The following is a 24,160-nucleotide window of genomic DNA, read 5'->3' on the forward strand; positions in this document are numbered from 1 at the left end:
AAAAAAAAAAAGCTTTCCTCAATGACATGTTTCATAGTGCCAACTTTTAGAGTGGTAATTCTGAATTCTCTGTGCTGTAAGAGGACTCTGGCAATGCCGTTCTTTTGCCACATATAATACCTATTTTCATTAGAAGTAGGAAGGTCCTAGTTCATGATGAGTTAGTCACTTGGGGTTAATTATCTGTAAAGTATTAATTCAACTGGGGGATTTTTAAGCCTTGTTTCAAGTTCCTCACCTTCAATTGATCCACTTGAAGTGTGGCTAGTTATATTCTAATAACTTTTTCTTGAATGCAAGGCAACACTGCAAATGCTTTTTCCCCAGTCCTGCTCTGGAGACTGAAAAACCTTTTAAAACATAAGCACTTAATTCCCTCCCTGGCCTCTTAAAATAAAGGGTGAACTAGAGAAGGTGAGAAGGGAGAGACAGAGAGCTAAAAGAGAGGAACTGGAAGTCTACTGCTAAAATACAGTCTGGTGTAGGACAAAGTGGTAGGAAATCAAGGAAATGTGGAAGATAGGAATCTCTTTCCATGCAGGGTTTTATACTACAGCTACATTTCTGAAATGTTTCCAAAATATCGGTAACATTTAAATAAATACTAAAATTCATTTTTAAGATAAATACCTGTTATTCTTTACTTTGGCTTTAGGACAGCATTCCTTTCCACTAGCTATGTATATGCACAAAGTTTAGCTATATTTTAATGGCAGAGAGAATCACAGCACTCTGAGTACTATTAATAAATCAGCAACAAATAACCAAAAATTTTGATTCTAGCAATTTGCATTTTCTGATTCATGATACCAGCACAACTTTTGTATCATTGTATTCATTATCAGTGAGCAGTCCCCTGAACTGGAAGGGTACTTGCATGATATTCTGGTGCATTTATTCGGATTTCTACCACCATGTTTCTATTCATCTGAAATTCAAATTGATTGAATAAAGAGTAAATACTATTTTTATATACTTAGCAAGACTATTAAAAGAAATTTTTTTCTTTATCATGCCATAAACTAAGGATAATTCTTTATCATCACAATCATTGCTATTTTTCCAATTTCCTATTTGATGTCTGTACTACAAATTATGAAATGAAAAATACTTAGTAATTTACTAATCTTAATTTGTATTCTGTGATATTTATTTGGAAGGATTGATTTTGGCTGATAAAAATATTGATTCCTTCAAGATTTAACTAAACAATGTAAGCAATGACTATTTAAGCATTCTCAAAGTGTTCAATCATTTCAACAACTTTCAAATTGTTATATCAATGATTTCAATCTAGGCTGCAAATCTGAATCATATGGGAAATTTTTTAAAATAACAATGATTGTTGCTCCACTCAAGAGATTCTGATTTAATTGGTCAGTTGGAGGCCTGGGCATTTTTTTTTTAACATTCTTCCCAAATTTATTCTAATGTGCAGCCAAGGTTAAGTACCATTGGTTTACACAATAATCTTCATGTTTATTTTGCTGGCCTAAAAGAATAAAATAATTAATCCTACCAGTCAAGAGTGACATTTCAATTAAGTTGGAAAATGAAATAACCAGTCTTTGGAATTCTTAGATCTATTACTAGGGTTTATAAGAAAGTATGCTGGACCATCAATCAGAAACCCTGGGTTTGAGTCATTGCTCAACTAACTATTAACTCTGATTTCAGTAAGTCCCTCAAGACAAAGATTTTCTAAACCATAAAATGAGAAAATTAAGATTTCTTCCAGCTTTAAAAGCACATTCTCAATTTCCAAGAGTGCAGAATGCAGTTCTTAAATCTAATCAGAATACTTTTTTGATTCCATATACTAATGGTGTGATTTAAACCAGTGTGAGCAAAAATATGTACCACTTAAGCCACTATTCTCCTCTCCTATCTGTGGCAGACATTGCTAATTGATCACAGCACTATAGAAAAATCACTATTGTCCTGGAGTTTGCACTCAAGATAAAACTATTTTCTATTTGGGGGTTACGTGCTTATTAGCTGTGCTATTCAAAGAGATGTTGTAACAGAGTAGTCAGAAGGGGACTAAAAATGTTCAGAGAATAAAATATTATTAGCACAGTTCAGGAACAAGAACACCATGACCACAACAGGTGAATCCAGTCCAAATGGCAGGCATAGCCTCATAGGAGGAGGATCCACCCCTACTAACCAAACTTTTGATCATAACCTAGCTTCTGGTGTCAGTTCAACTTGAGGGAGAGAATTACCAGATCTACGTTAAGTTGTATTTGTCACTGCGAATGAGTGAAATAGAACTCTGGTTTCACAACAGTCTTGTAAGTTTGATTAGTGTGAGTAAATATTCCCATATAAAGACAAATTGCCAGACTTTCAAAGCTGAAGACCAGATCACAGAGTAGGGCAGGAGTCCCAATAAAATCATGTCCTGCCCAAGAGGTCAGATAGCAAGGAGGCATGAAGTGAAGAAACACTTGCAAATATAATTAAAATAACTCAAATAGTTTTTACCTAAAATATTTTCTTATATAAACTAAGAGAAAGAAAGCTTCTTTTAAAAAAGTGCCAAAACCTTTTCATTTTTACAGGCTTTTTCATATTTAAAAATAATAAAATTTACATAAATGTTGTAATGATACATTTAGGGCAGGAGAGTCAGTGCTTTTTGAGGGCAGGGCTCCCATTTCAGGCAGTCCTAGATGCCATCTCATGATAAATCCTGTACCAAAAGACAGATTAGTCACACCATCTGCTTCCTCCAGGGAGATAAATTGCACATTTCAAAGTATGGCAACATTCCATTATAGCATAATGAAGAAAATGAAAAACATATTAGCAAACTGAACACTTTGGGGAAATTTCATTTTCAAATTGTGTGCTGTTTTGCTTTGAAAGAAGTAAAATTATTAAATAAAATGTGTGAGAGGAAGCAAATATTCTTCCTTGTAGCAAAATTACGGATGCTTTTACTTTGTGAAAAATAACATTATTTCCAACGAATGCATTAAAATCACACATATAATCCACATTTTCAGAGTTGTTATGAACAAGCATCTATATGTACATACTTTTGCTGAAATCAAATTTCAGCCCTAAAATCCTTGTTAAATTATGGACTAAAAGAGAAAAAAAATGAACAATTAATTAAGAAAAAATTCCACTTCGCTTCTTCTTCAGGAACCCCTTGGTGTCTATAAATTTAATTTGAGGCCATCTCAGACCAGCCCATTCAGAGCAACAAACATAAACACATTGACTTGGAAGCATCACCACCTCTCTGAGGCATTCCTGCTACCATCACGTATGATAGGAACTCTTACCATTCAGAGACAAACTTAAGCACTGAAGAACAGACTGAAATTCTAGAACAACTGCAAGAACACTGAGATATTAAGAGCAAGATAAATCAAGTATACTTCTCCTGCTTGACCAAGGCCAGTACTAAGCTAGCACATTGTATCTGAAAAGCCATCAATCACGTATCAAGAGTGCCCTCATGATGGTACATCCCATCCAAGCTATGTAAATATAAGGCAAGTAGAAATTTTAGTGACAGACTATGAGGCCACTTGATCTATGAATTGCATAGGGCCTGCAATTGCTTATACATGCCTGAAAACCTTCAGGGTCATATGAGGTCAAGGATTGGAAAGAAAGAATGTGTAACTCTTTCAATATTCTCCAGTTATAGGCCTAAATAGGACAATGCCTTCCTACCCCACCACTCCTCACTGAATTCAGCATCTGACTTTGTCCTGAGCAGCCTAACATTCATTCCCTGTGTATGTTGCAAATAGAACTGATTTAAAAGTGAAAAATGCAGTCAAGAAACCATCCCACTGGCCAAAATAATCTGGATGCATCATTGTCTCTTTCTCTCTCTCTCTCTCTCTCACGTTGTGTTGAACCTGTGTTGAACCCTTTGTCTAGATTACCTCTTACCGTGGTTACCAGGCTGACTCATAGCTCAATATCACCATCTCTGGGTGTATTTCCTGACTCCCCTGCATTCAGTTTGAGTTAGTTTTCCATTCTCTATGATCTTCCACTGTACTTCTACGATAACTTGCACGAACCTCTATTCTAGCTACATTCTATGCTTTCTTAGTCTATCTCCTCCACTAGATTCTGAGTTCTTTGACAGCAGGGGCTATGTCTGGCTCATTTATTTATTTTCTATGTCTAATGAATGTTTGATGAACGGGCAAATGAATAATCACAGATCTATCTATTTACACAAAGTCTTGCTGGACTGAATAATGGGTTAGAAGCATTCTCATAATCATCAACATAGTGTACTTTGTGGGTTTTCTAATACTCTTGTGTTAGTAAATGTATTCTCTGTATAATGAAATAACAAGAACCTGGATTGTTCTTTATACACAGTTATCTATTTCCAGGGAGTCCTATCTTCAAGCCCTTTACAGCTCTGACTTGCTGAAAGGGACAAATAGGTGTCCATTTCACATCCCATTTTGGGCTGAACCACAGGAACAAATATGGCAGACATAATGCTGACAAGAAGAGCCTTCTGAGAAAGCCAGACAGGCAAACAATGAAGACTAAATCAGGTTACTCTGACTTCTTTCCAAATCTGGCCAGTCCAGACCAATTGTTTTTACTTTAGGATTATGTTATTAGGTTTAATTTATTAACTTGGAATAATCAATTCTTTGACTAGAGGAGATCATAAGCTTCCAGCTCAATAGCTAAATCTCATATTTCTTTGCAAGTTTAGAAAAGTTTCATTGTATAGAAAACTAGAATATTTTATTTTTATCTGTTATTTTTCTAAATCACAGCACTTATCCTGTTTTTTTTTCCTTTTAAAACTCTCTTCGGAATGAAGACTTAAGGTCAGAAAGGTATGTCAAGGTTTAAAATGAGAAAGAAAAGGACAGACTTGTACCTGAGGTGGGTGGACTATAAGGTGGGTGGTGAGATAGGGCGAGAGACTAGCAAATTTTACTTTACACAATGTCTCTATTGTTCAACCTCTAATGGGCATGGATGGGATCTAAAATAGTTTTTTAAAGTTTTTAATAAATGAACTAACAAGGCCTCTTTCTCTTGGTGATCCTTTCCTTACCTCAGAAAGTTCTACAAGCAAAAGAAAGTCATCCTAAAACAATAAATTTATACTGGGAGCCAAAAGCACAAACGGAATTGCCCCATGCTCTCATCATGGTGCTCTACAGGACAAGTTACAAGCAAGAAGAGCCCGAGACCCTTGTTTTCCAGGGGATTTTAGTCTATGTAAATAGAGAGAGAACAAAAACCATTTGTGAACATCACAAGGTAACACATGTCAGACATTAACATGTGTAACTTAGTCTATAAATGTCCTGACAATTTGGAAAATTGGAGATTTTTGAGAGCTATAGGACTGGGCAGGGGTTTGGGATGGAGGGCCTGAGCGGGTCTTGGAGGGGCAGAGCTGGGGGATGACAGGCAAGCAGAGGGGATGAACCTGGGCACGGGTGTGGGGATCATTAGCACGGAGCTAGCAGTTCAGAGATCAGGAAGTGCTTAACTTCCAAAAGGTCTTCTCCTACTTTAGCTGTGTCAGTCTTCAAATCTATAACTTCCACTCTCTTATCTGAGGTGTACTTTAGTCCTGGCCAGGAAATGTTGAGTAATCCCTGTCCCCGGGGGTAGATACCCAGATCAAGCTTCATCCTGGATGCTGGTGCCCTCTACTCAGATTCCATGTCTAGGTCCTGATTTCTAAGTAAATCCAAATCCATATCTGAACCTAGGACCTGGTGCAAAGTAGATTGAAAAAAATGCCAAATATTAACCCTTTGTGGCCATGACTTCCCTGAGAGGTGGGAGGATCACTCAAGCTAAGGAGTTTGAGGTTGCAGTGAGCTACAACTGTGTCACTGTATTCCAGCCTGGGTGACAGAGTGAGACGCTGTCTCAAAAAAAAAAAAAAAAAAAAAAAGAAAGAAAGAAAGAAAGAAATTGGAACTGAGCAGTTTAGGTTTGATGCAACAGGCAATGTGGAGCTACTGCAGGGCTTGAAGCAAAAGAGTGACAGGAAAAAAAATAATATTTAGAAATCTTTGTATCTCACTCCAAATCTTATTCCTTCAAATATCTGGTAATTTGTAAAACAGGTTTGCCTGTGGTCTTTTATGTGTCACCTTTTTTTCTATCATCATTAGGAAGTATTCTATGTATTCATGGCAGTGTAATATATAAAAACAAAACAAAGCAAACATTTGGAAGCAGCTTAAATGTACAGTAATAGACAAACAGCTAGGTAAATTGTGCTATATTAGTTTGGTACAATGCGAAGCCATTAAAAATAAAAATTATGCCTTCACATGAATGAATAGTTTTGCAGAAAATGGAGAACTGCATTATAGATTGTAAATACAGACCTCCTCATTGTGATTATGCAAAAAGAGGTGTGTGTTGTGCAAATATAAAGAGAATGAGGAAAAAAGAGCTGAGTCAAGGTGGTAGGATGAGATTATAAATATACTTGTTACTTAATGTTATTGGTAAATGGTTTCTTATAAAGGAAAAATGTAAGGAGAGAAACCACATTAACTGAGCAGAGATAGAGAAGTTGGGGCAGGACCGGATGTGTAGGCATGAGTGGATTTGGAGATTGGAAGCACTTGGGGAAAAAGAGATGGCCGGGAGCATCTCATTTTCCTTAGAGGAAAAACTCAGAGGCATGTGGTGTCTAACATAATATAGATGATTGGAGATGAAAACTTTGCAAAATATTTCAAGGTTTCTAGGCTTAGGCCAGAAAATGTTAGTGCCATGAATAGAAATCACACAACTCTAAAGAGGAGGCAGTTTTCAGATGAAGATAATTACGATGGTAGGGGACTTTCTACGTGAGATGTAAGTCATTAAATATTGTTACTGGGGCCAGGCATGGTGGCTCACAACTGTAATCCTAGCACATTGGGAGGCCAAGACAGGAGGATCGTTTGAGCTCAGGAGTTTGAGACCAGCCTGAGCAAGAGTGAGACCCTGTTTCTACTAAAAAAATAGAAAGAAATTATCTGGACAACTAAAAAAATATATATATATATATAAAATTAGGTGGGCATGGTAGCACATGCCTGTAGTCCCAGGTACTCCGGAGGCTGAGGCAGCAGGATCACTTGAGCCCAGGAGTTTGAGGTTGCTGTGAGTTAGGCTGATACCACAGCACTCTAGTCCAGGCAATGAAGTGAGATTCTGTTTAAAAAAAAATACTGTTACAGGAAAAAATTCTACTGTATAGAATCTGGAGGTCTTGTTGAACAGTTAGAGCTAGAGATACGGATTCAAGACTCAGGGGCAGAGATTTAGAGTGCATATTGATGTGCCTAATCCATTCTGATGGTGAGCATTATTTAGCTAGCAGAGGATTTTTAAAAAGAGAATTTTAATGCACTTGCCTTCCCCTTTTATACCTTGCCTTCACATATTTATATTACTTGCCCAGCCCTTGAAGGCATCTGGTTTTGATAGCTGGGATAATCACTGGAGCCACACATAAGTGAGTGAGTGAAGTGGCCTTGGGAAAAGAGTAGGGAAGGATGGGAGGTCTGAAGCTGAGAAGCTTTTAGCAATATATGAAGAAAGAAGAAGTCAGAACATCCGTCTTGAGAATCCAGAAGGGGAGATAGATATGGGACTATAACAAGGAGAATAATCAATAACAGGAAAAAAAAAATCCAGAATCCGAAGAAAATCACAATATTCATGGGGCCTACTTCTCCCATTACCACCAAGAGAAACCAAAGACCCACACATAGACCTGAACTCCTTTCAGAATGACCGGGGGGGAGGGGAGCTACCAAGAGCATCCAGAGCAATGATATGGGAAGAGTCTGGCATCAGATTTCTCACAGGCAGCAAAAAACACAAGAAGATGTAGTTTCTTCATGAATGTAAACATAAATGTGCCGTACAACCCAACATCCCCACTCTTAGGTATTTCCAAGTGACATAAAAATGTACGGTATATTCACACAAAACCTGTACACAAATGTTTATAGAGGCTTTATTCACTATCACCAAATACTGGAGACAACCCAAATGTCCTTTAACAGGGGAATGGATCAATAAACTGTGGTACATCTATACACTGGACTACTAGTCTACAATCAAAAGAACAAATGAACGGAGGAATCCATTGCCATGACAGTCCTGAAAGGACAACCCCACAGGGACAGAGAACAGATCAGTGATGGCCACAGGTTGAGATGGGGGAGGAACTGACAAAGAGTCAGCACAAGGCATTTTTTGGGCGATAAAACTTTCTGTATTTTGATTGTGATAATCATTAAGCAACTTTATTCATTCATCATAACTCAGAACTGAATACCAAGAAGACTGAATTTCACTTTATGCAATTCTTTAAATGATAAAATATAAACAAAAAGTGATATTAAAAATAGAAGTTGTAACATATCACATAAAGGTGACCAATAGAAGAACTAAAATTAAAAATTTTTTTTAGCAGAGCTTAAAGAGAAGGAGAAAGGATGTGGTACTATGAGTTAAATTCTGTACTTTTCATTGTGAGGAGTCAATAATACGATTTTAAGTTGTTAAATTTAAAAAAATAATGGCATAGCATATCCCTTAGACTTATCAACCAAAATAAATATAAACAGAAATGCTTCAAATGGTTACAACTGGAATGGGACTTGTGTGATGGAGGGGCTGGGGAGGGATCTTTTATATTTCATATCTTATCTTCCCATACCATTTGAAATAATACACATGTATATATTGCTTGTAGTTTATTATAAGACAAATTTAAAATCATATTAATACAAATATTCTGGAAGCAAAAACATCTTGGTTTTTAAACATTTTTTTACCAGATCTCATATCATATTATTAAAAAAAAGAGATCAGATTTAGAGCTCTTCCCCCAAGGTACATCAAAGTAAAAGTTGCACTTATAGTACAAGAAAGCACTACAGGTATCCTAACTCATTTCATATGTAGCACATCACAAAAGTACTATGATAAATATTAATAATATTATGAATGTTACTAGATAAGGTGAAAGTTATTTTTTGTCACTCAGATTTGCTATTACAATATTTAATGGTATTTAGTAGATATTTAAATGTCTCATAATTATGTCAAAGATCTTCAAAGAGATCTTCAAAGATCTTCAAAGAGATAATTTCCCCTTCTTACATTGATATAGCAACATAAACAAACTGAGATATTCAATGATGATCAATAAGCCCTAAAGTAGTCAATACTCTTTTTATCTTCAGTCAGACTGGATCAATGGGCGTATGACAGCTACTCCTGGTGGAACCTATGCTAAAACTTTTTGCAGAAAAACATCACAGAGACTTTTAGGTCTGAACAGTACTTGACAAGGGAAAGACTTAAAGAATAGTCGTTGAAAAAAGAATGTATTCTATACAAGCAAGTTTTTAAATAGTTTTTGATCCACTGCAAGAACCCAAAAGTGCCAGTATGTGAATGCCTAATTAGGTAGAAGAAAATTCATCACAAAGTGAATTTTGGCTCAGTTTGACAGGCAAAAAATTCTCCCATGGCTGCTTTTGAGAAAATTATTATACTTTCCTTTCATCAAAATGTTGCCACTTCTGCATTTCTGTCAATAGCATTTAACATATTTATTTAGGTTGTCTGTTTTCTACTGCACTAAAGTAATGGAGACATTTATTTAAATTGCAACCTTGTTAATTTATATAACTCATACCCATATAATTTCTCCATATGTGAGAGAATCTTTCTGTCCCCGCTGTGGTGGCCACAGAATTGCATCACTCTTATCTCCTCCCACAGTTAGCATGGTTGACTAATGGCCCCAGCTGTCCTTTCTCTGCACCTACAATCATATTTATGCTGAGGCCATGCTTCTCCCAAGCTGTTTCCAGGCAGTGCCTGAGCAAGGTGGAGGTACCAGTTACAGCCCATTCCCACAAGGCATGGGACTTTTCTAGGGGGTGGTTTTAGCTCACGGGATCCCCCTTGACCTTGTCAAAACTGTCTTAGAACTACCTGCTGTCTAAGACTCTTCCTACCCAATTCTTCTTCCCCCTCTCTTTTTACAGGTTTAAGATCAGCAACTCAGTCTGAAGGTCTCTTCCCTGCCTATTTCTCCTTCCTCCTCTTTGCCTTTCGTGTGCATTTTCCCCCAAAACAACTTCCTGCACCTCTAATCCCATCTTGACATCTGTTTCTTGGAGGATCTGAACTGAGACGTTCACTCTCTAAAGAAAAAGTAATCATAGTACCTATCTAACTTAAGAAAACCTGGGTCACACTGTCTCCAAAGAAATATTACACCTACTTTTGTGCAAATTAAGCATAGATTTTTCCAAGCCCCTAAACTTCCTTTGGAATGTCTTTTATATCTATAATGTGTGATCTCTTCCTCAGTCTCTACCATAGTCTCTAACCTGCCTTCTCTCCTTTCAGTTAGCTGGTCCCTCCACTCCAGATATTATTAACATCCTAAAGTAGCTCTCTGTTTCTGTTACTCCTTTGCTTAAAGCATTTGATGATTCCCTCAAGTCTACTACTGGTTAAAGTCCAAACATCTTAGTCCTTGGGCCCTCCACAATCCCGTAGTGACCTTACCTGTCAAGTTTTAACTAAAGGAAGGCTCTTTGTCCAAGGCTAGAGACAAAAAGGAAAGGATCAGAGATGATAAAAACAAAGTTTAAGTTTAGGAAAGAGAGTTGGCAGATTCCATTAGACAGTTTTCATCTTCCTGGTAAGGTAGGAGGTGGCAAGTCAGTTGCTGAGAGGGATATAGAAATTTGAAGAGGGAGATAACCAAAGAGAAAATTCAAAGTGGATTAAAACTTTTGCAAAGTGGCACAAAGGGCCCTTTGAAGGATATAACACTCACTAGTAAACAGTTACTTTATTCTAAACAAATGCTTTTCACATAGTAGATGCTCAAAAATGTTTGTTGAATGAGTAAAGTAAGCAAAGCTCTATAGAAACTACAGAAGCACTAGAGAGAAGTAGTTAAGAGTGAGGACTTAAGGCAAAATCCTAGCATCGTTGCTTAGAGCTCTGTACCTCTATGCCTTGGTCACCTTATCAGGAAAATGATGATAATGTGGGACCTATGTTATGAAGTTATTGTATAAATTTATAGTTAAATATGTGTATGTAAATCACTTAAATGATGCCTGCCATATGGCAAGTGCTCTGTTTGCTATCTTCATTATCACCAGTATTATTGCAGTGAATATACAGCTAATACCAAAAATTGGATAGAAGTATGGTGTAGTAGATAAAGCACCAGATACAAAATCAGAAGCCTTGATTTTGAGGCTTTTTTTTTTTTTTAGCTGCCATGCGATATCTGTAACCTTAGGCCTGTTATTTAATGTTTTGTAACTTTGCTAGTACCTGTCTCTCGGTACATGGTTGTAGTAGGGTCATAGGAGATTTGTGTGCAGGTGCCTTATACACCATAAAGGACGAAAGACATATACAAGCTGTCCATCAGGAAATAATACACATTTATGAGTTTGTTTGGTTCATGTACCAAGTCCTTTAGCCTAGACGTTCTGGGGCCCAGAGTGCTAAATTTATACATCCTAAATACACATTAGATGATCTCTGTGCAAAAACCATGTTGCTGTAGGATTTTAGGATAGGAGGAAAGCCTTCTCTTGTTTGAGAAGATATAGTAATGATGGGTCCAAGGCCTTTGGGTGGAGATGAGATGAAAAGTGTTTTCTAGGGAGCTGGAGCATGAAGAAAATCCTAAATTTAAATGTATATAATGGCTCAGAGGTGTACAGTCATAAAATCAGCATCTCCTTTTTGTTAAATCCACCTCTCCATAACCAGGCGGCCTGCTGCTGCACCAGGAATTTACTGCTGTGAGCAACTATAAACATTGTGCTAATGGTAGCATGGCCTAAGAACGGTCATTGGAGAGTGCAGTGTATGCAGTTTGAGGCCAGAGACAACATTTTTTACTCACTACCCACCACAGGGTAATCTGATAGAGGGTAAAGGTACTTTAATAATTATTAAGAGCAAACAATCAACTCCACAGATCAATGGCTCTTTTAAAACATGTTGTCTAATCTCTGTTTCCTCTCAGATATATGGTTATTGTCCACCTGGAAAGGCCCCAAAGTGACAGCCAGAAATCTGCCACCACCACCCCTTCTGCTGTTCCTGCCATCATGTTTAATTGTGTTTGCTCAACTCGAAGCCAAACTCATATGCAGTATATTTAGATGGTTAAAACCGCATAGCGCTCAACTGTATTCACAGATTATTTTCAACACCACAATTCTTGGGAATTAGTTTGGAATAAATAAGGTAAAGAGAAAAGAAGCAACATAAATTTGTGCCAGTGACAAAGAAAACAATATCAAAATGGCAATCTGGAGATTCGCCAGGAATGAAGGAATAGAGTGTTCCTTTTGGTGCGCTCTCCAGCAAATGCAATCACCGCCTCATTCGCTAGTCTGGATTTATTTTAAAGTGGCTGAGAACAAAAGCAAGAAACTAATAGTAAGAAACTGTGAAAAGTACCCTTATTATTTCAAAAGATCAATGTAAAATCACTGTACTTATTCTTATATAGCATTAAAGGTAAAGGTGTAGAGCTGATATATATGTTGATTTTCTGAACCGCTGGAGAGCCTTTATTTTCCACAGTGGCAAACTTTCTAAGTCGAAACACATATATCATTAATATGTGTTCAGGATCTCTTCTCTGATATGTCAGCTACTATGTATTTCTTCAAATGGCTCAAAAATCACTCACAATTAATTTACAAAGGCTTGGTTGGATACTTTTGTCAGCTAACTCCACCTTAAAGTTTTCATCTTGCATGTTTAGTGTCATTTAACAAATGTAAACCATATCACCCAAATGTCAAAAGATTTATGAGTCACGAAATAAAGAACAGACTTTGTTGCAGAAGACGTTATGACTTGATTTGGATCAATTAATTAAAAATAAAGACCAGTTTTCTGTTCTTTTAATCTGACCCAAATTTCACATAACAATAATAATAATAGCAGGTATTTTAAACATGTAGAGCTTCAATAACTTCATTTTCATCCAAATTTGGAAAATGAAGAGAATGAATATACAGGTAGATAATTTTTACTTGAGATTTTCCAGATTGTACTTCTTGTACCTACATGACTATTAATCAAACATGACATTTAGAGAATACCTACTCTATGGTTATCTGTCAGGAGTTGACTTTTTCTCTGCATTCTTATTCCTCATTTGCTCATTAAGCAATTCAACAAATATTACTTATAGCCTACTATGTGCCCAAGAGTTGCTCTAGATACCGAAAACACAGTTGGAATAGGTAAATAAGGTGCTATTCTCATGGAATTTACACTCTACTTACTGTAGAGAGTAAGATTAACAGACAACAAACAGAAAGCAAGATTTCAGATAGTGATAACTCCTTTATGTAGACACAGTAGAGTAGGTAGAATGCTAGAGTGACCTGGAGGACTATGCTAGATGGGTGATAAGGAGACTTCTCTCAGGAGGTAACATTTGCCCCAAATGGACAAAATGGCACCAGCTTGAGGGAACTGCAAGTACTAAGACCCTAAACTGGGAAAGAGGTTAGAGAATCCAAAGAACGTGAGGAAGGCAATCTACTTAGAGCATCCTGAAATGTACGGAGGTGCTCTGAGATGAGGCCATGTAGTGAGCAGAGGGCACATCTCTGCTAAGGACTTGGGTAACTACTCCAAGATTTGTCCTGACTTTGGAGTTTCACAACACAGAGCCAGTTTGTGTAACAAAGGCCGGTATTGCCTTAGATACAGACATCCTTGGCACCACAGATTTCCTCTTTCGTGTGACTGAACTGTCCCTCAAGCCTACATCTCTTGAGACTTTATCTCCTGAGTAGTTCACTTGCCCTTTTTGACCCGTCCCCCTTGCTCATTTTCTCACTGTTTGTCTTCCAGACCTCCAGCCGGCTGCCTGGTCTCTGCTCTGGTATTTGTTCTGGCCTTCACTATTGGTTTAGGACTGGTGTCTATATAACGTTGGTGGTCTGATTGCTTAGTCTCACATCACCAACTTCCCACTAATCCTTAATGAATTTTACTGTTTCCTTACCTGACCAGACTGGTCAGCTCAGTCTGCTGCTATGTAACTACTTTTCTGAATATGTATAGCTGGCCCTCCAAATCCCCAGGTCCCATATCAGTGGATTCAACCAACCGTGGATGGAAAATATTCGGAAAAAAAAATAATTCCACAAAGGTCCAAAAAGCACAACTTGAATTGCCATGTACCAAATACTATGCTGAATCCATGCAAATGAAGTGATGTGTAGGAATTGTATTACGTATTGTAAATAATCTAGAGGGGATTTAAACTATACAGGAGGATATGCACAGGTTATATGCAAATACTATACTATTTTATATGAGGGACTTAAACATGCACAGATGGGACACCCACATATACCAAGGGATGACCGTATTGCATGTTCAACTCTCGAAAACACTTCCATATACTTTAGCACTCTTGATTGTGTCAATCATCTCCATGAAGTAGCTATATACTTTTCATTATTCCATTTTAAAGGAAATCTATAGTCAAAGGCAAACTCCTGAGAACCCAGGAATCCTGCTTCCCCATCTCCATCTTGTTTGGGGGTGAGAGAGATCTGGTGCACTCTAGCCATCTTGGAAGAATAAGTCCACAGACGTTCTGCTTATTACATTGAAGACCAGACACAAAGGAATTTAAGAGGTGGATAGAAAGCATTCCCTTCCCTTCTCTTGGGTTTGTTCATACTTGTGTGTTTTGGTTCACTTTTCTTTGTAACATTATGTCCTCAAACAACTTTTGCAGCCTCATAGATATACCAGACCATAGTGTAGAGATAGACTAGTACAAATGTATTACCAATAAAGGGAGAACAAAGAGAACAGGTGACTTACCTAACTGGTGAATTTGGGAGAAAAAAACCAAGCTGCTCTGAATTCTTTCCTATGGCTTTATCTAACCCCAAATATCATAGGTTTTAGATGTTAGATGGCATATATAACTCTCATTCTAAAAGCTCAATGTTCTGTGTTCTCTTTTTCAAATCTGTATCTTTCAGATAACCATGTTGTCAAAAATTCAATGTCCTATGCTTTTTTTAAAAAATCAGCATTTTCAGATAAGTCCAAACAAAACAGAGTCTTAGAGAAAATATGAATAACAGAAACAATTTTCTTATTTGTTCAATATTAATCAAAACTCACAAATAACATTCTTAAAATACATGGGAAAGTGATACAAGAGATTAAAAACTCTCAGGTGTCTTTTATCCTTCTAACATAGCTCAATTGGGTTCATTGTAGCTTGTGGTGTGTGGTAGTTTGCAGTAGAATGCTTTTCATACCATTCTTTAAAAACCTAAGGTTCTTATTAAGATGAGACTTTAGCTGTTTCTTTTACACATTCATGACCCATTTCCAAGAGAACTGTTTGACCTGTTACATCTGGCTAAATTTGTGGGAGTTCTTTTCTCCCACCTTCTCCTGCAGGTATCTCAGATAAATGCACTTAAATAGTGACCTGAGTATATCTAAAGCTGTTAAACAAAAATACAATATGCTGTTCTGGCTAAAACACAAATTCACCTAGAAGTGCATATTATACAAAGCAAATGCAGTAAGTTTTGAAGGATGTGTTTTCCCTAGAGTACCTATTTAGTGGATTGGAAGCAGCAATTCGCAGTTGAAAAAAATTAGCAATATATAATACAGTTAATTTATATAAACTCAAAAGTTTCAAAATAAGAAAAAAAATTACTTACCTTTTCTAGTTTGTTTCCAGACAGACATTTAATATTGTGTAAACGTAATATAACTGACGGTTCAACAGAGGACCTGGCCTCTTCTCCACTAATCCTGCCTGTCACCCCTCCAAACACCTTCAGTGCAGTATAGGAGCACCTTTGGGGGCATGTGCATGAATAGGGTGCATTCTGGACTACTGCCTGCCAAGTAGTAAGCTTGCTGGGAGAAGGCTCTGTCCTTGATTGAAAAGCTTCTGGGTTGTTCAACTTTGATGGGTGGGTGAGTTTAATTCAAGGGTGAAATAGTAGAAAAACCACTGTGACCACACGTCTAAGCTATGGCTTTTATTCACAATAAAGCTGCCTTAAAAAACAAACAAACAAACAAAAAAAACCCTTCTTCTAGGAAATAGTGCAATCTCTCTCTTAAGATATTTTCTTATATATATCCAGATTTCTTGAGAATAATTTGACAATTCCACTATGTCAATGTCATTATTTTCTTTCAGGAAAAATGATACTCAGTATTTTTGCATAAAGATATGGAAATACATTCTATATCACAAAGATTATATATAAAATCATTCCCATACTTAGCTATTAGCACACAGATGACACTTAAACAATAAAAGGAGTCTCATACAAACATATCCTTATCTGAAAATGTGGTATTTGATAGAAAAATCTAATTTTAAAGTTATACCTTATAGTTCTTTCTGAAACTTCAAAGGTATAAAAAATGTTAATTGATCCTAAATAGAAAGACAATATTTATATTTTTGTGCGAAATAAATTACATGTGTAGATTCCTAGGCTGAAATCATATTATTGAGTTGTGCTGGTGTGTGTGTAAAATGATATGCAACCGAGACTGTAGAAAGACAGTGCCAAAATAACTGGCCAAACAGTGAAAAATTTAATCATGCCAGTTTTATTTATATGTTTCCCTGATTAGACTAGTTGATTTGCGTTGGCATTTTATATGCATTCATTAAATTGCTGTAAACAAAGGTATAGTATTATAATGACATTCAAGTCAATAACTTTTGGTGTTTACAGTAGTGAATTATTAAATACACAAAGTCAAAAATATTTAAAATTCAGACTACAATCAACTAATTTCATCTCAGAAACAAATTTGACTGCCTTTTGCAAATGTTCACAATAGAAAGCAGTGTTTAGAAAGTGTATTCATATCATTTCAGCCATATTTTTTTAAAGATGAGAGACTAAAGAGGGAGAAAATAAAAGATTCCCTTGCTGATAAAATGTTTTACTTTCCCCAAAAGTACAATGGTAAAATGTGTTTGTTTGTATGTGTGTGTGTGCATGTGTATGTATACACTCCTCCAATCCCCACCCCTACAACCTTTTCCCCAACCAGATCCCCAATTTTATTACCTGTTTTTGAGCAGTACACTGAAGGTCATCTTATCTAGTCCCAGATAATTTGGCAGCAAATTTGCCCAATTCCAGTTCCATTTTGTGATGGCTGACTGTTGATAAATGAGAAGACACTATTGTTAGTTATTAATCAGAGTTAATATGATCAGTAAATTAAAGCTCCAGCTGTGATAGACTAACCGAGAAGGAGGGGGGTCCAGAACAAGGACTTAGACAGATAACATCAATCATGTCCACAGAAGAAGGTTTTTATTCCAATAAGACAGCAATTAATTTATAGATCCATTTGAGGATGTAGTCATTATTTATAAAAATATAAATCAATTTCTTGAGTCGTTATTCTTCCAAGTGTTAATGGCATTTGCCCAACAAGTTTCTCTGAAAGGCCGACTCTTTGAAAAGCAAAGCAAAATAATTGGCAACTTTTTCATGTATGAGATCAATTTATAGTTGGGGGTTTTTAGCACCCAAAAGTTTAATTAAAAAAACAAAGTTAGACTCAAATTATAAGACATAGCTTATTTATAGTGTGTTATTAATGTTACTCTTTTTGGTTAAGAAAATGCTTTAAAGGGAAGATTATAAGGACCTGTAAGTGTAAATAATATAAATGATTCTTTTTTTTCCCCCTTAATAGATAATTTCGCAACAGAGTAAGGAGAAAAATTACTGTGAAAAATAATCTCATAACTCAGAAACTCAATAAAACATGCCATTTTATTTAAATGAAGTAAGGAAAATTTAACAGCCACTATAATTATTTATGGTTTGGAGCAATCTAAATGTACAACAACACAGGAAAGCAGCCAATAAACTCAAACTTATATAATATATTTGGTTTTAAAGTATTATAGACGCTTATGTTGCTTAAAATAAAATAGTTTTGATAATAAGAATCCACGTTGATGTTTAAAGTCTAAGGAGAGCTATCCCCCTGTCACCTGCTGATTAATCGAGCACTACCATCCTGTCGTAGAGCAAGAGAATTCTGCCCTGGGTTGTCAGCATTTGAAGGTCTTACTCTACTACAGTATTGATGAATGTAGACTAGAGCTGTAACAGGCATGGTAAAAATATTATCTGCATGCTGAATTAGGCCATTGTTTTAATTCTTATTTTCATCAGAGCTCTAGGTCAAGCAATCCTTCTCTTCTGCCCTGTTAGTTCAAATCGTCTGTCAAGAGGTTTCTGGGAAAAGACACCAGAAGAATGAACAAAGCAAAAGCAACTTGAGATTTCAACTACTTTGGCAGAAAGACGATCTTTTTAATGTAACTCCTGAAAACGCAGCTTAAGCAACGGCACAATCTGACATTAAAAAAATATGTGGTGTTTATCACGTTGACTTTATTCCAAATAGCCTGGCTTTAAGATCATTAACAAATTCATTTCAAATTTGGGAATGTGTCTAGGGTTATAAAAGGCAACTTCACCTCATGCCACTTAAAATAGGAGCTCAATGCTTCATTTATAATTAATTTCACACTATTGTCCAATTTGCCTGATACATACGTAAAGATTGCAAGGAGTTTTCTGAGTGTGTGTATTGGGGAGAGAGGGTGGCAAGGGAGGGGAAAAATGTTACAAAAATGCCTGGTTCTTGTGCCTTCTGTAGACACAGCCTAACAGATGTTCCCTCTGCCTGTGGTAAACTGACCTGGTCAAGTTAAGTTTTACAGACCAAACATATGAATCAGTTTGACAAATAGAGAGAAGATAAAATAACTTTTAAAAGTCAATTTGTACAGACCAGGTAAATAAGCACAAGGCCTTTCGCTTCTTAGCAAAAAAAAAAAAAAAAAGCTTTTGAGTAAATATTCAAACACAAAGCATTTTCTCTCACTTGTGTAAAGAAATGACACATTTAAATCAAATTTACCATTTAATTTCCACATACCTGATCTAGCATGTTTTCACTAAACACCTTATACACATGGAAAGGGTTAAAGGCAGAAGGCTGATCTTCCACACTTCTCAAGGTCATCTTTAAAGGTCGGATGGGTAATGGCTTTTCCTCTGAACCATTCATACAAAGCAGCTGTTCTTTTAAATATTCCTTCAAGGAAAGAAAATTACAAGTCATGATGGTGAGAAGCATACATTCTCTTTAAAAATAAACCGATCAATATCCAAATTTACCCTTTCAGCACATTTGCTAGATCACAGTTTATTACTTGCCTTAGGAAAAATACATTTTCAGAGGATATATAGCAGAGTACCAGTCAGCAATGCAATAAACCCATCAAAAACAGGTTTACCTACTATACTGTTATAGGTTAGAAAACCATTTAACAAACTCTCATATAATGAATGTATGATTGATACATCAGGATCTTTTTAACAGGCATTGTCTAGTCATTGATTCATGTATTAACATTCTGGTTACCACAACTTAACTCAGATGCATGATTATGCAACAGTACAGATTGCTCATTTATTAAGTGTAGTTGCTACCTACTCTAGGCTCAGCAGAGTGCTGAGCACTCTGATATTTTACTACAAGCAGTCTTATTCTATGCAGAATTAATTATAATGCAAGCTCCTATTTTCTATTTTCATCCTATGAACTGAATATCAAGATTCAACAGAAGCTCAAAATTTGTCATTCTAATCCCCCAACTACCAGTGCAGGCCTGGGCAAAAAAGTCAGTCTATTGCTTTACACCTATATTTGTCAATCTATTTACTTTATTTCCCACCCATAAATAGATAAGGTGAACAATCCTAAAATATCCTATGAGACTTTTTCTGGAAGACAACAAATTAAAATGACTAAAAGTCTCCCATCAACTAACAAACGCTTACTATTAATAAATAAGTCACTTAATAAGTAAAATATAAAATAAAAATATAAATGTTCTCTTGATTTTTAGTGTGTTACAATATAATGTTTTTCTCTGAGGTTAGGGTTAGGATGAAGTTCAGAATGTTAGAGCTGAAAAGGAATTCAGAGGTCATCTAGAAAACCTGTACTATTCAAAGTCGGCTGAACAGACCTGCAGAATTAGGCTCACTTGGCAGCTTGTTAGAAAAGCAGATTCTCAAGCCTCGAAGAATCAGAGTGAGCCTGTTAACCAGAACTAGGAAAATGGAAGGCACGGGAAAGTTTGTGAACTCTAGCCCAACACCACCCTCAGTGGTTGGCTCTAAAAGATCAGGGGACAAGCCTGAGGTCACACAGCAGTGAGTGGTAGAGGTGGGGCAAGAAGCCGCATATCTGGTCTCAGTTCACTGTGATTTTTCCTATGCCCCTGTAACTTTATGAATGTCCACTGTGATTGCGAAAGACAAATTTTAGGTCCTAAAACCCTAAAAATATAAAGAAACCACACTTAACAATGATAGTCATTTCTTAAACTTGCTTGTTGTAGAGCATACCTCTTTAGAAAGATTAATTCTATAGAGTCTGAAAGTGACACACACGGACTCTTACTAAATATTGTTAAATAATGATAAAGACACCAGAAAAGAATTTTATGACTAGACTTAGATCATTGAATAGAAACAAACTTTTTCTCCATCATAATTTATGCGAGTAAAATTTTAAAAAGGAATACTCTATTGGGAAAAAATGCCAATAATTACTCAACTTAATTTTTGATGGTTTTGCTTATTGGGAGTTATTGACCTTTTCTAGTATTATGGTGGGCCTTTTAAAAATAGGACTATTCTATCAGTTTGGCAATCTAAACTAGCCATTACCATCCTCAGAGCTATTGTAACACCACTTTACTAAGGATATGAGGGTGACCATACTGCAACATCTCTTCCTCAGGTGTCACTACAATTACTCCGGCCAATCTGGGTGGCCAGGTGAACATACCAATGAGGAACATGACTTCCCAATAGGGGTCTTTCAGTTAGCCAAGGTGAGGCGTTCCAGAGTTCCCCAAATAGAAACCCTAAGCAAGCTATAAGGGATCATTAACAAGTGTGAATATGTTGTCACTTTGTAACAATAACAGACACGGTCATTTCTCATAGCTATGAATTTCTCATATCCCTCTCAGGTTATCACTGAATACTTTGTTATGTCGCCAGTTTATTGACTGGTTGATTAGCAGTATGAAACCCAGGAAATAAGATTAACTTGAAGCACCCTTTAGGTAGATAATGGTGGGCAGAACACTTATACAACTGAGACGTAAAATGCTGTCATAGAATTTAATTCACTTCTTGGAAATGTATAGTTTTTAAGAATTATATTGTTGACATAAAACTACATATTCACATTATACAGTTTTCACTATTCCAAAGAATACATTCATATGTTTGCAAATATAATTACAGATGCCACACTATAATTCAGATACACATACTCAAAAACCTGATTAAGTTAGAAAATTTGTATTGTTTCAAGTAAATATTAATGGCTGAGATAACCTGCTATTTACATTTTCGCTAAAACAGCCAAAAAACGTGCAAGGTCAGAGGCTTAACTGAGCAAAGAGATCGATGAGCATAACATTGGTTCTAAACAGTGTCCATGCATTAATGAATTTTCTTGGGTTAATCTGGTTGCTGCCCAATATAGTTCAATATTCTTCAGAAGTTTTTTCATTATGTAAGAAATATCCAACTTCCCCAACACAAGTATGATGCCTTCAGGACAAGAGCCACTACGTCTTTCTTCGGAAAATTCTTCATTTTACAAATACCAGATTTTAACATCAGCTTAACGGTCACAAACACACAATTCCCAAACTACACCTCTAGTCGCTACAATTCAGAACAGAACTGAGTTTATGAGCCGTGTTATTGTTTAAACCACATAAATAAAATCTACATTGTTTCGATGAAGCTTTTTCTGTACAAATGCAGAACAGCCGGGGCTGAATAGATTCTATTAATAACGCGATATTGAGTTTGGTATTGACTTTAAGAAGTATTATCACCTCCTTGACTAACCCTTAGCTGCCAGCAGACGCTGCCTCAGGCCAGTACACACCTAATTGCTCGGTAAAAAGGCTGTTTCCCTACCTCATTGAGTCGCATGATGTGATAAATTTGCCTCAGGTACTCGCTGCCACCTGGTTTGTGGCAGAGATCCAGGACCATCGTGTTTATTTTCTGCTCAGTCAGTTCAAGAGCAATATCTCCTTCTTCTAAGGCTGTGCTTTTCTTTATTGTCATAAATGCACTAAATACAAAGAAAGCATATACATATCAGTGATAAAGCATTGTAAAGACGGAAAATAATCACCGAGATTGAGAGTGAAGAGTCTATGTAAATCTCATATTCAAAGCACCTGTAGAGACTTCACTCACATAGGTGTAAGCCCCCCCAAACCTCTGCTGATCAGACACACAGCGCCTTAGAATTAAGCACCTGAAAGCATTTTAAAAATTGAATCATTTCTTTTAAAACATTTCTTTATTGCCTTTATACTCCTCTCTATATAACATTTTCCCATTACTGCAATTGCTGAATTGCTATAATCTTGGGATGAAAACAAAAAACATTTCTTTTTAAGAACATGGAAGAAATAATTTGTATTTTCTCTTTGAGGATAAAAAAGTATCTTTGAAGCCAGAAATAGCTTTGGTATTTTGTCTTTTGTAGATTCCTCTTTACACCTGTCGAAGAACACATTAAAGACTAATTAAGGTGTCAAAAGGGGGAGTCTATTATGCTAAATATAAGCTGAGAGCTTCGTGGCAGGTGTGCTTACCACTGAGTATTTTAAATTGGCCTCTGACACTTGTTGCTTTTTAAAAATGCATACCCCCTACTCCTGTTTCTTTCTGTAACAGATATTATACTTAGCAAAAAAAGTCACTACTCTGATTATTCTTCAAGAAAAAGGGTCTACTATCATCACACCAGGAATGTGCAAGATGCAGTTCTGAAACACTTCTTTTAAAAGAATCCATGTACTTGTTGATTTTGAACATTATTTACATGGCAATAATTGATGACATAAAAACCATTTTAAACATCTCATACTATACCAATGCAAAAAATAATTATGATATTCAACTTACATCATATATGCTCCACACTAATTTTCTTGTTACAATTGCTATTAGGATCATGTTGGGCTTTGCAATGTAAGCATTCTTAAGAAAACTCATGGTTTTCCACTGTTTCCCAGACTAAATGCAATTTACTGTGGTGTAATCAGCTGTATACTACAGTTCATTACTGAGATTTTGCCATGATTATAAAATTAGTTCTGCTAAGAGTCAGTGCCGCTGACCTGAAGACTGAACCAAATGATACCCAGCTGCTGGACATTAACTTTGCTATTGCTTCCACATGTAGCTTCAAAACATCCGTCTCAAAAAAAAAAAAAAAGGAACTTTAAGATCTTATAAGCCTTGCTAAAAAAATAAAGCAATTCCTACTCTGACTTAAGAGATACTCATTAACTAGAGTCAGTGTTTTTTTAAGACGTTGTTACAATAAAATAAGTTTGCAAATATCTTTTGAAGCCGCATACAGGTTGCAAGCAAAATTTCCTGTCAGGTTTTGTAGAGGCTGACATTGAAAAAGTTGAGGCCCTTTGACAAAGGAGTATCTCGGTGTCAGCCCCTGAATTGTATCCTTTCCTGTCCATCACTGTGCAGGTGAAGCAAATGATTGGATTCAGTCAATGCTATGATTAATGAGTTCCTCTCTGGATTTGGGACTGCCTATCAATCATGTCATTAGGGAGAATGTGCCCTGAAAGAGGCAGACCTTAGCCAAGGAATAACTGCATTAATCTTAATCTGTATATGCACCCAGCCAGCCAAGTCAGGGTCACCATGATGAAAAACAATAATCTTCAACTCGACAAATTACTTTGCAAAGACAGACATTTCTTTACTTTTTGGGCTGTGTGTTCTCCAGAATCTAAGTTGACTGTTTACAGCTTGAGTGTTACTACAAAGTGAAGGTTATTTTAATGAATAGTAATGCTTTCAGGCAGTATGCAAGACAGGCAACACTTACAGCTGCCACCTTTTCCACTGCAGTTATTTTCACCATTTCCATAAAAATCAAAGTCTGG

The 24,160-nt window shown here is 36.4% G+C and overlaps 1 protein-coding gene across 2 annotated transcripts in view; it reads right to left on the reverse strand.

Annotated features, from left to right (window-relative positions):
- The window catches only part of KIAA0825 (KIAA0825 ortholog), a 364,371-nt gene that overhangs the window by 165,673 nt on the left and 174,538 nt on the right, over positions 1-24,160 (reverse strand). For both annotated transcript variants that reach the window (XM_076008186.1, XM_076008187.1), the window contains 3 exons: positions 22,146-22,305; positions 19,063-19,221; positions 17,163-17,257 (listed from right to left, as the gene is read on the reverse strand). In XM_076008186.1, the coding sequence (XP_075864301.1) occupies positions 17,163-17,257; positions 19,063-19,221; positions 22,146-22,305 (414 nt within the window). The remainder of the gene's footprint in view (positions 1-17,162; positions 17,258-19,062; positions 19,222-22,145; positions 22,306-24,160) is intronic.

Source organism: Microcebus murinus, chromosome 11 (genome assembly GCF_040939455.1).
Source record: "Microcebus murinus isolate Inina chromosome 11, M.murinus_Inina_mat1.0, whole genome shotgun sequence".
Lineage (NCBI taxonomy): Eukaryota > Metazoa > Chordata > Mammalia > Primates > Cheirogaleidae > Microcebus > Microcebus murinus.